This window comes from Aphelocoma coerulescens, chromosome 5, assembly GCF_041296385.1.
Source record: "Aphelocoma coerulescens isolate FSJ_1873_10779 chromosome 5, UR_Acoe_1.0, whole genome shotgun sequence".
In the NCBI taxonomy this organism is placed as follows: Eukaryota; Metazoa; Chordata; class Aves; order Passeriformes; family Corvidae; genus Aphelocoma; species Aphelocoma coerulescens.
Genome location: NC_091019.1, coordinates 13,047,882 through 13,060,926, shown reverse-complemented (window position 1 = coordinate 13,060,926; position 13,045 = coordinate 13,047,882). Strand labels below are relative to the sequence as shown.

Here is a 13,045-nt window from a genome sequence, read left to right as displayed (position 1 = left end):
TTTCTCAACATGTTTCAGCATGAACTATCCAAAGTACACCTGTCAGAATAAATATATATATACATATATACTTTGTACTTGCTGCTATTAAGTCAAGCAAGGCGGTGTGAGTTCCCTCTCAGCTCACTAATGTGAGTCTTTTCATCCCTACACTAATGAATCCATTTTAATCTTCTGCACTGAACAAATCAAATGTGTCTCTTGATGGATATCATTCTGACTTCCTCATTAGAAGAGTGGGAATCTGATTAAGATATTTTGCAATTCTGTTAAGTAAAGGGATGCTGTTCTTTTCAATGTTGATGACATCCTTGTTTTTTCCTTCCCATGTATTAAAAGATTCTACAAGTGGTTACAGCTTGCATAATTTATCAGTTTTTCCTGCTTTCCTTCTCATGTGCTCCATTAGAAAACATAAAGGTATGATTGTGACAACTAGAGAAACTGACTAATTCATTGACAGAGAGAGTATTTTGGAAATCAAATTTAGGAAACAAACAAAAAATCCACAGGGAATTCTACCAAGTAATTTGTTCCTTGCAGACAGACACTTTCTGAATGATGTTCACATAGTTACTGAGTTTGGTGAATAAGGCTTAGGAGTAGAATTCAAGAGCTTTCCCTGCATTTTTCCAGCCATTGGGCTTTCCAGTCCCCATTTACTTTCCCTTGCTATCATCTGGGTATTTAATCTGCAGCGTAGAAAGATGATCAGGATAAGGAGCTATCAGCACCTCCAGATCACCTGATGAAATGTTTTTGCCTGAGAGGTACCAGCTGCCTGATGGGCAGCACTTGGTACTGGAGCCTCACGCTGTAAGTGCTGCTTGCTGAAGTTACTACTCAGTAGAATAATCTGACACCCAAATAACGAAATGCTCTTTTTCTTTTTCCCTGCAGTAATACATCTTGAACATCACCACAAACAATAAATGCCATTTTCTCTACTGTTTTGTGCGTCACTGGTGATTAACATTTCGGAATCAAAAGCATCAGTAGTAAAAGTATAATCCTTGATTATTTTTTTTTGTGCAGCTACACACACTTTTCTCAGACTAGTAATGAACTTTTTCGTAAACTGTGAAGCAGTTACCACGAGGCAGAGAATACTTTTTAAATACAGAGATTTGTCAATGTTACATTCTGCACTCTTTTGAGCTCAGAGTATCAGTATACAACAAAAAAGTTTTCAGTGCTTTGTTTGTTGCCATTATGAAATAAAGTCCACAAATACTATTTTCTGTTCTTTTAAAAACTGATTGTGGTTATAACCAATGCAGCCTTGCATCATAGTTTTAAAATATTAGTTGTACAAACACAAATACTGATGAAAATTATTATTGTGCAGCCTCTTTTTGCTGATAGAATGTATCGATATCAATATAACATAAAAACTTGTGGTGATTTACTGAAATAAACCGGTACCTTGAATTTGTATTACCTTTGAATTGCATGTTTTAGTCTTGTCAGAATTGAATGGGAGTGGAGCGGGGTATTATTTTAAACCTTTCCCCTCCTGTGATTACAGTTGGTACTGTAATACACTATATTATATACAAATGTTCATATATCCAGTCACAGCTTCACTCTTTTTGTTGTGTTTGAAAATATGTTAGGTTTTATGTAAGAAAATAAGGGTGAAAGTTATGTCTGAAGAAAATGGAGTGATTGATGTACATATTCAGCCTTTTTATTCAGTTTGAAGAAGTTTTTCATTCCTTTGTGAACACTGAAAGCTGCTACTTTACAATTTGCCCTTTGAGATTTAATGTGGTATACCTTTGGGTGAGCTGCCTATTTAGCATTTTGTTTTTTGGTTTTGTTCCATTTCTTGTCTTGAAATATTCTTAAAAGAATGCCACTAGTTACTGAAGAACTGATAATTGTGAATACTAGTAAGTCACAGAATTTTTTTGTGAAGTTCTGATAAAATAACAATGAACTTGACCACAGTTTCAGGCACTATGAAATGCCAGGTTTTTTATTTTCTTTGGTTTTTGCAATGTTTGGCATGTAGTCAGCTTGCAGTGAGCAAATGCTCTTGCACAGCATTGGCAGATGAAATAATTTCTAAAAAGGATGTTGTGCATGTTCTAAAAATACTAAGGGGTGAAATTGGTACAGATCACTTGATTCAATATAATTGTTGAGATTGTGATCACAAGGATGCTTTAGGTGCTTCTGAAAAATGGCAACAGATTATTTTTAGATTGGCATTTCTGTGAATAGCTTAGAGCTGGTTATCCTGCTGCAGTTCAGGTGTAGCTTCTCAATAAGCACGTGATGAAAGCTGCCTCAGTAACATGAGCAAGTGTGCTTGAATTCCTGAGGATTGGTGAATGCTCTAGTTTTGAAGCTGTATGAGAAATATATTTGATATAGTGTGAAAGTTTTCACAGTAAATAATGTCTGAACATGTAGATAGCATTTTCTGAGGAAGTTTGGCAGCATACTACAGGAGCTAAAGGAATGGAAGGCAGCCATGCTCACTGATTTGTGTAGGTATTGGGTTGAGACCAGTAACAGTGAAGGAAAAGAAAAAATAGCAGATACAGAAACTCTTAAGTAGTACCTGGTGTTTGTAAATAAAATGCTTTCATCAGTTCATATATGGAAAAATTGTCTAGATCCTTTCTCACATACTCATTGTCATCCTTATTCCTTCCGTGGAGACATTGCTCCAGAGTTCCGTGTTCTCCCCTTTGTGGCAGTGGCAGCAGGCAGAGTTTATGCCCAGGTGCTTGCATTCTGAGCTGTACCCTTCATTCTATGCAGAATTGCTGGAGAGCTGCACAAAGAATCCCTGCTAACATGCCTCGCTATTCAGCTTCATTTTTCCTTCCCCAGCAGCAGCTGGACAGCTTAAAATTTGAAAGTTGTTAAAGAACTAAAAACTACGCCTGTAGTCATGTTTTAATGTCTAAACTGTACAGGATTTTAATTTTTTAGCATACATGTCTGTTGGTGATTTCGTAGGGAAGCAAACCTTCATTTCGAAATTGTCCCTGAAGAGAAAACTCTTCTGAGTACTGGTTTTGCTCAGACTCTTAATTTGTTTTTATGCTAATGTTGTATTTGTAATTCAATCCAGCAGAAAGTTCTTCAGAATAGGAGCAGCATAGGAAAATGTTACCCTAAAATTCATACTTGAAGAAATGGAGGGCAGGTCCATCCACTACTCCTGTGATTCTCCATAGGAAACAAATGTTGCAAGTATTGATTAACGTATGAAAGTGTAGGAAGTGTCTCGTGGTGTTCTCAGATCCCCCTTTTTCAGCTTTTTTGGGGGTTTTTTTGAAGGAAAAACAAGGAGCATGCTGATTAGGAAGGTAGAGAGAAATTACAAGCAGGGAAAGATGTATAAAGATGAGGCTGTTTCAGATCTGAATGTGAAGGTTATACTGTAATGAGTGTAGAGAGTCTGGCAGACAGTTTGCGAATGTAGAGAGCTTCATTGACATTTAATTCTCACAATTAGCGTAGTTACAAAACCTTTTGCAAGTTCAACAACTTTGGGTCAGAGGAGGAAAGGAAATAGGATCAGCTGAAATTATAACCTTTAAGAATAAGAGAGTGAAATACTCAAGATGTCCAGTGGTTAAGAGAAAACTATAGATTTTTAAACTAGTCTTTGTTACCCCTTAAGGAAACTTCGTTAGAGTTCTTGTGTGATCTGCAGGCATGACCAGGAAATATTTGCACTCTTTTGTTATTGATGGCTGCTTTGTTTGACTTTTTTAAGGGAAGTAATTAATCTTGAATCACCTTAATTTACCATATTTAAAAGGCCATGAGGAGATAAGTGTAAGAAGACTGGTTCTTCAGGATGTCCTTAGTAAGACATATTTAAAGTCTCTTAAAATAAGAAAAATGCCTTCTGTAAAACTGAAAAGTGGATATTTTGGTCTCTAGTTCAGCTCTCCCCAGACATGTATCCCCTCACACTATATCTTTTTCTGTAGTCTTTGGAACAACTTCCAGGCTTGAACTTATTTCTGGCCCCACCCCAGCTTTTCTTGCCTTTCCTATTCTTTTGTGTTTTTTACAAATGACCCAGTAATTCACAACAGTAGGAACAAACTCTCAAAGGTAAACACTAGCCTCATAACACACTCTTTATTTCTGAGGCATAGGATTATTTTTGGACACATTTAGAAAGCTAGAAGTATTAGACTTTGAAGTGTATATGTATTATAAAAATAATTTGTCCCTATGCATTTTCTAGGAGTGACAGTTGACAGCTGGCATGCAGCTGGTTCAGTGAGGTGGCACTTTGAATTCTTTTTAACTAAATTTTGTTACTAAGGAAGCATTTCTGAGAACGTGCCTTTGAAAATAAGAATAATCTACACGAGGCAGAGAAGAGAGTAAAACAAACACCGCATTTTCTGAAGAGAACAAGATCACAGGGGCTCTGCTGCTGGACTGATTTTGTACCTCCTCTCTGAATCGGGTTATCCCCTGTAGGAAAGCATTTGTAGGGTTCACTTGGGCAGGGCCATGGCTGTCAGTATGGCCCACCTGCCTTTTGGGATCTGCAGCAGTTATCCTGTACCTATAGCAGCTGTCAAGCACAGGGAGAGTGGCATGAGGGTGGAAGCAGTGGCATTGCCACAGCAGTGACACTTTTTGCTCTTCTAGGCCTTTCAGAATAGAAGGGGGAGTTCCTCCTCTTGTCCTGTGAGCAGCACTGCCATTTACAGACTCATACCCTACCTAAGGATGGAGGGTCTCATTTCAGTCTCTTAGGATACCACAGAAAGTTGCAGTTATGTCCAGGTGGTGTTGGTATTTAGTGATGTAAGCACTACTACGTATAATACATGCATTTAAAATACTCCTACTACTCCTCTGCTGGTACTGTTAACTCTCCTGAAAACCCCCCAACAAACCAGGGAGGGGGCAAAGGTTCAATAATTAGGAAAATGATCAGAGTCAGGATATCTATTCCTGAATTTTGATGGTATTTTATGCTTGTTATGAAGCAATTTTCTTCCTTACTTGTGAAGGGACAGAAGAACTCTAGTTTCACTGGCTTTAAAACGTTGTTGGATTTTGCCTGAAGTCTCAGGTATAATGAAGAATTTGAAGGGTGGGGATAAAGTATGTTATTGAGGTACTCAAAAACCTGATACTTTAAAGTCAGTCAGATTTAAAATTAAATGATTGTGTCTAAAAGTTGTTAAGAATTTTTTTTGCTTTGGGAAACATTCCAACACAAGATATATCAAGTTAACAGCTGAAAATTACTCTGTTTAAGACCTCCTGGGATCTGTGTTTAAAAAAAAGTGTATTCAGTTTGCTACAAGTGTGCTATAAAATACATCTTTGTAAGTGTGTTTTGGTTCAGGCATTTGTAACAGGATTCTAAGTTTACTGTTCTGTTAATTAACTCAGACTAGGCTGCAGCAAAGCACCTGTGTTGGGTAACACCTAAGTGCTCTGACAGGATTAGTTTAGTAAACTGTATTTTAAAAAGAAGTTGTTTCTTTCCTCTAAAATAAAGCCAAATGTTAGTCTGAGACCACCTGCTCAATGCTTCCCTCATTCTGAATCACCCTGTAATCACCCTGTGTTTACTTCCTGGGGAGTGACCCTGCTCACCTGGCTGTACCAGGGAAGTTTGCCTCTAAAAAGGGCTTTGTTGGGCTTTAAAAAAACATGGAGCACGAGAAGCTCTGGTGAGGGTAGGAGGGGGTCATGGGTTATAAGGACTCTCTGGAGTCCGTGGTTAAAAATCACAGGGTAAAAAGAGGGGAAATGGTGGGAACGGGTGGAAGTGGTATCCCAGTGCTCACTGGCTGTTCTCCCCTTATTTGCTGTCCATTGGAAAGATCTCTGGTCTTCACATTTTCTGCAGAAAGCAGTGCTGTCAACATGTATCCAGTGTGGTGGTTAATGGATTGGACCTCTTGGAATAGGTGAAAGAATTCCTAAATTATGGTTGTGGCTTCTCAAGGAGCTGATTTGTCATTCCTGAGAGAGAAAGTTGAAATAGGCTTCTGTTCAGTTGAACTGATGTTAATGTCTGAATGTTTCTATGTGATTGTGTTTTAGAAGTGAAAGGTACAGATGCGGACCACTTTTGTGTCATTGAAGCTCCCAGATTTCACTTATCCTTGTAATTGCTGGAAACATGCATCCAGTCAGTTACACAGACCTAGAATGTGCATCCCAAAGTTTGCCCAGCAGTGACATGATAGGCAGTAGTCACTTGTGGGCACTTCATATGGGAGTCTTAAGTTGCTGAAGCTACATTAGATTTGAGAATTGGTGTCTTAGGCTTAATGATCCAAGTAATTCTGTGAATATAAGCTTGATGTCTGCCGTTGCTGCTTGCTACTGATCTCCTTGTCTTTCTTCTGTATTGCAGTGATTGGTGAGAATTATTTACAGGGTGTGGACATGTAGAATCTTCTCTAGTGGTGATCCTTTTAAGTCTCAATAGGCTGTTAACTTTACTTGGCAGTCAAATTTCACACAGCTGTTGGTTCAACTCTTGACCTGAAACTTGTGATTTACTTACCGTCTATTTTTAACTGTTGGAAATATTGGAATTTGGAAATATTGTATCTGTATATATAAATATATATAGAATCTGTATGAAGTTTGACCTTAGCTTTAGGTTTCACTTTCAATCTCTGAAAATAATTTTATAAAAATTAAGCAGGAGTTAAAATAGTGAATTGCTGCTATAGAATTTTAATTAACTCAGTGATTCAAGGCTGAAAAATAGCAAGCCACATCTAAATTCAGTGTTAAAACCACTGCAGTTCTACATTTGAATATTGTTGTGACAGATCTAGTAACACTCTACTTTTTTTGTTCCTGTACTTTCAACAAATTCAGAACCTATATGGTCAAAGCAAATGTCTGTCTTGCAGATGGCACTAATAACAATGCTGCCTTTGTTGGTATGTACAGAAATACAGCTTGAATTGCTTCAGTGCAACAACATGCTTTGTGCTCTGCAACTTGCAGGTGCTGATCTTTAATGGAAGAAAGATGAAATAATTTCTAGAAAGGTACATGAGGGGTAAATGCTTGTGTAACACAGCTCTCTAGAATGTCCACCCAGGTCAGACCTGTGTGTTGATTGCATGTTTGTATTGTAAAGAGTCTTTGGCAAGTCTGCTCTACTAGTCAGAAATCTTCTACATGCAGGTTTAACATCATCACCTTTCTAGAAATGGAAAATGTCATAGGATGGTTTGGGTTGGAAGGGACCTTAAAGATCATCTAGTTCCACCCCCCTGCCGTGGGCAGGGACACCTTCCGCTAGGTCACATTGCTCGGAGCCCCATGCAGCCTGGCTGTGAATGCTTCCAGGGATGGGCATTCCACAACTTCCCTGGGCAACATGTGCCACTGCTTCAGCACCCTCACGATAAAGAATTTCTTCCATATGTCTAACCTAAGTTTTCCCTTTCAGTGTGAACCCATTACTCCTTGTCTTATCACTACAGTTCCTGATGAGCAGTTGCTCTCTGGCTTCCTTGTAGGCCCTTCAGATACTGCTGCTATGAGGTCTCTGCTGCTATGAGGCTTCTCTTCTCTGGGCTGAACAGCCCCAACTCTGTCAGCCTGTCTTTGTAGGGCAGGTACCCCAGTCCCCCTATCAGCTTCATGTGCCTGCTCTGGACTTGCTCCAGCAGTTCCATGTCCTCCTTGTGCTGTGGGTACCAGAAATGTACCCAGCACTTGGGGTGGGGACTCACAAGGGCAGAGTAGAGGAGCAGAATCCCTGCCCCTGACCTGCTGGTCACACTCTGCTTGATGCAGCCCAGGATACATTTGGCTTTCTGGGCTGCCAGCTCACGCTGTGGGCTCACGTTAAGTTTTTCGTCAACCATTACCCCCAAGTCCTTCTCCTCAGGCCTGCTCTCAGTCACTTTCCTGCCCAGCCTGTAGGTGTTTGGCATTGTTCCAACTCAGGTGTAGAACCTTGCACTTTGCTTTGTTGAACTTCATGGAGGTCACACAGCCCCACCTCTCAAGCTGTCAGTGTCCCTGAGGATGGCATCTCTTCCGTCCAGCATGCTGACACCACCACACAGCTTACTGTCATCAGCAAACTTGCCAAGGGTGCTCTCCATCCTTCTGGATTCCCACCCTCAGCAAGATGGAGTGACTTAGGCTGAAAGTGTCAGTGTTTGCAATATGTTTTTAAATTACAGTTAACAGTTGAAATTACAATTTCAACTGTTGACCAAAATATTAGCCTGAGAAAACTTCTGTGCTAAAATAATCGTAGGATGATTCTGTTAATTGTAGCCTTAAGTAGCAGTCTGCATTTGCCTTTTAGGTGCTGATGCAGTTGGGGATCTGCAACTTGTTTTCCTAAGCCACTGGTGTACTATGTCACACTTTGGCAAAGTAGCAGCATGGAGCTTTCAGGACTTCTCCCAAGTACTTGATAGATTGCTTGCTAGCTGAGTAGTTGCTCTTATTTCTTCTGAGGAAAAGGCAGTAAGGTATTTTTGCATTTCCTTGTGAATACAGTGTGTATGTTAATTTGAAATCTTTGAACTGTGTAGTTAATATGCTTATTGATTTTGTGAGGTGTAATAAATAATCGGCTTGGTGCATTCCAGAATAACTTTTATCAGGGTAAAATTAAGCAACTTTATAGAATGACCTTTGGTCTCGTAATTGTACTTTAAAGACATTTCCAAGCTGAGAGAAGATTTTTGTAAAGTGCAGAATTGCACTAGTGGTTATTATAAAGTTTTTTCAGTGTTGTAGTGAGTGCTTTAATTGACAAGTAGAGAATGCTGCATTTCAGAGATGGACACATCCGTGTGATTTCAACAAGGCCAGGTGCTGTATCCTGCACTTGGGTCACAACAACCCCATGTATTGCTACAGGCTTTGGGACCAGTGGCTGGGAAGCTGTCCAGTGGAAAAGGACCTGGGGGTGCTGACTGACAGCATCTGAAAGTTGCCAAGAAGGCCCATGACGTCCTGGTCTGGATCAGGAATAGTGTGGCCAGCAGGAGCAGGGCAGTGACTGTCCCCCTCTACTGGGCACTGGTGAGGCCACACCTCGAGTGCTGTGTCCGGTTCTGAGCCCCTCAGTTCAGGAAGGGCATTGAGAGGCTGGAGCGTGTCCAGAGAAGGGCAATGGATCTGGGAGGGTCTAGAGGGTACATCACATCCTGTGAGGAGCAGCTGTGGGAGCTTGGGGTGTTTAGCCTGGAGAAAAGGAGGCTGTGTATTGCAACTTAATTGGCACTGTAACACTGCTCCTATGATAATTTAAATATTAAAATGGACTGTTCTTTCTTAAGTTATTCTGTGAACGGTGTTTTCAAACTCAGTAATAATAATTTTTTATACTGTAAAGGTGACTTTATATAAAATAAAAGTAATTTTACAACTTTCAATTATGACTTGTTAATTTTGTTTTCATATACTTTATCCCTCTCCACAACTGCCTGAAAGGAGGCTGTAGCCAGGTGGGGATCAGCCTCTTCTTGCAGGAAACAAGAAACAGGACAAGGGGATACAGCCTGAAACTGCAACAGGAGAAGTTCAGGTTAGATATCAGGAGGAATTTCTTCACAGAAAGGATTATTAATCATTGGAAGGGGCTGCTCAGGGAGGTGGTGGAGTCCCCACCCCTGGAGATGTTCAGGAAACAACTGGACGTGGCACTTAATGCCATGGTCTGGTTGACATGGTAATCATCAGTTAAATGTTGGACTTGATGATCTAGGAGGTCTTTTCTAACCTAAATGGTTTCATGATTCTGTGGCTTGTGATTTGTCTTGTCAGAGCAGCTGAAAGCTCTCTGTTACTTCTAAAGTTTCTGAACATCATATAAACAGTATCATTTGTAAATCTGATTTGTTTGATCTGTTATGTGGAATTTGTTTAGTGAAGTAGCTCTTGAAAATCTTCTAGCAGTCCTTAACTGAAAAAACAAGAGCTGAGAATCCAGCACAAGAACATTTTTATAAAAGAAGCAACCTGTAGATAGTTGTGTGCAGGTGATACCTGGAGTCTGTCCTCTCCTTCCAGCCTCCACTGTGTGCACCAAGTCAAATAGCACACTACAGAATTACACATCCCCCTGTGTGTACCAGACTTGGCTTGCCTGTCTGTGGAGAGAAGGAATTCAAGCTGAAGTCAAGGTTCTTTGGAGTCCCTGATTAGGAGGAAAATTTTAAGTCTTAATTTAAGTTTTTGACACAGGGCAATGTATTCGATAACAATAATATTACAAATCAGCAGTTTCAGATTTGTGGTTCTGGGACTTCATTAACCTTTGGGTCGTTTGAACAAATGTATGTGACTTTCAATTGAGAGCAGGTAAAACCAGTAAGCAGCAAAAGATTTGAATTGTGTGATTTAAATCTGAATTCTCTCAAATCTGAAATTATAAACTGGTATGTAAAGGAAACTGCTAGACACAGTCTTGACATATTAAAACTTCCAAACAGGATCTTCAGTTCTCAGTATGTGAAGAAAAAAGTCTTGCCTTATGTGTTATCCTGCTGAGAAGTTAAATGCAGTAGTCTAATTTGGGCTATTTTTGTAGGTCCTTTGGTGGGGCAAATAGGGCACGTCAGTAAAGATCGTGTCAGTGGTTTTTGTTTTTATAATCTTCACTGAGGGCGCAGTTGAAGAAATTTGGAAAAGAGCAGTGATATGAGCATCTTCATTCCCACTTCCTGTTTTTCCTTTCTGGAAAAACACACAGTGCACCACTTGAGATTCAGAAACTGGTTAATTTGATGTTTAGTCAGAAAACAATTTTGTGCAGTTAATATTTGTTGTTGAATTTTTGATGGTAGGTAAGCGATACCAAGGCAGGCTTTACTTTAAGAGTGTTAGGAATAAAGCCAGTAACTTCATCTCTTTGCTGCCTTCAGCTGCATACTTCAAAATGGGCTCATATTAATAAAACTTCCCTACAGGAAATAATTCAGGCATGAAAGAACAGTTTCATATGAAACTGGACAGCTTCATAATTTTTAAATATTATAATAATAAACTGAATTACAGGGTTGTATGCTAATCCTACCTTTGAACCATTTGAGGTAAAACATTTACTTATGTCTGTGGCATGTTTTAAAGATAATCAAGGAAAGTGTTAGTATGAATTTTTATCTTGAATTATTGTTTACATTTTCTTATCCATTCACTTCTTTATGAAATGTAGTTTGTGTATTAAAACTTAATTGACGCTGTAACACTGCTCCTATGATAATTTAAATATTAAAATGGACTGTTCTTTCTTAAGTTATTCTGTGAATGGTGTTTTCAAACTCAGTAATAATAATTTTTTATACTGTAAAGGTGACTATATAAAATAAAAATAATTTTACAACTTTCAATTATGACTTGTTAATTTTGTTTTCATATACTATAGGATATGTTTTGGAGTTGCAGACAGAGTATCTTTGCTGAAATGAAGAAGAAATTTTCACAGGTAGACAGATGAAATCAACTTTATAAAATGATAACCAAGAAACATCATAACAGCATGATGCTGTAGCTTCTGTTTATTTTAACATGAGCATGAGCTATTGACATTAAACTCTTTGTGCATGTTCTTGAATACAAAGATGATGTCCGATTAAATTCAGTCTTAATGGTAGCTTCAAATTGGAGTATGTGCTTATATGATTTTACACTGGTGTGTGAGGCTTTGGCTCTCTCTCTGCATTAAAAAAGAGGAAATGTTTTGCTCTCAAAATATATCAGATTATGTAATGGTTAAAGTTAATTTTTGTGTTTCTGTTGTGGACTTGGTTTGATAACAGCCTGTCAGAATAGTTGAGGGATCTATCTCTGGCCAGTATTGCTTTTCACACTGTTTTTGTAGTAAAATCTCAAAACAAGGTGTTGCATTGTTGTCTCCTAGTTCAGCTGGTATGTGTGAATGCTCTCCATGCATAGAGTTGGGCTGAGGTTATTTTTGCTCTGTCTATTTACTGCTAACAACTTGAAGCGGGTGGCAGTGTGAATGAATGACGTCTTAATACCCTTTGCTATACTAACCCTGAGTTAAACCAGTTCAGTCTGTCAGAATTACATCTGTGAACAAGGAAGAGAGGATTTGTGTGACGTGCAACTTCCACCAACCCAACCAGCAAATCTTCTGTAATCTTCTGTAATTTGTTCCCTTAGTGTTATTTCCATCCCTCAGATACTGTGTGTCTAATTATTTTCAGTAGCAACTCTAATGCAGGTCGCAACTGATTCACCACCAAGGCAGCAGGGAAAGTGGGAGTGGGAGGAGTTGACTTTATAGGTAACTCCTGCAGGGAGGAGGGCAGTTACAGAGGTGGTTATGTAAGGGCAGTAGCACAAGGAATTAAGTCTCCAGTGGAGAACTGCTCATGATATGATCATACACAGTGGCCCATCAAGTTATAGGATCAATGCAAAATCAGTGTGGGGACAACTAAATCCAAATTAACTTCTATTTTCCAAGATGAATCTGCATGAATAGTAGCAAATGCCCCTTAACCTCCTTGTGCTGTTCTGTAGAGGAGGGTGGGCTTCCACCCAGAGCAAGCCTTTACCATTGCTGAGGGCCCTGCATGTAAGTCTAGGCTGATCTTACAAGTTTGTTGGGTCTTAGCTGCTGCTCATCTTCTTAAAAAAAAAAAAAATCAAGAAAGAAGACCACTGAACAAGCTTTACCTTCTCTTTCCTAACCACACAGTGAAAGAGGGAGATTGCTTCTTCAGCAAAAAAGGAAAAAAAAAAAAGATAAAAACAACAAAAAAAGATGCTGTGCTGGGAAATTTCAAGGAAAGAGCCCAGGAGAAGTAATCACTGGTGAAATTTAATTTTAGTCTACTTAAGTACAGCCCTGTGCGTCTCTGTGGGTGCTGTAGATGAAAGTGAGGATATAATACGTCAAAATTACTTTGACTTCCAAATTGTGTTTTCTTCTTAATGTGTGGTTAATGTTTCAAAAATAGTTTTGCATGTCTTCTTGGAAAGTAGTTGATAAATGTAAAATTCTCCCATAAAGATGAAATGTATGAAGATGAAGTGTTACAGAATTGCTGCAAATAGTGCCTTG

The 13,045-nt window shown here is 39.1% G+C and overlaps 1 protein-coding gene across 4 annotated transcripts in view; it reads left to right on the top strand.

Annotated features, from left to right (window-relative positions):
* The window catches only part of USP47 (ubiquitin specific peptidase 47), a 52,124-nt gene that overhangs the window by 3,832 nt on the left and 35,247 nt on the right, over positions 1-13,045 (top strand). For 2 of the 4 annotated variants that reach the window (XM_069016606.1, XM_069016605.1), the window contains exon 2: positions 11,378-11,437. The exons of the other annotated variants lie outside the window; for them this stretch is intronic. In XM_069016606.1, the coding sequence (XP_068872707.1) occupies positions 11,378-11,437 (60 nt within the window). The remainder of the gene's footprint in view (positions 1-11,377; positions 11,438-13,045) is intronic. 4 annotated transcript variants of the gene reach the window in all.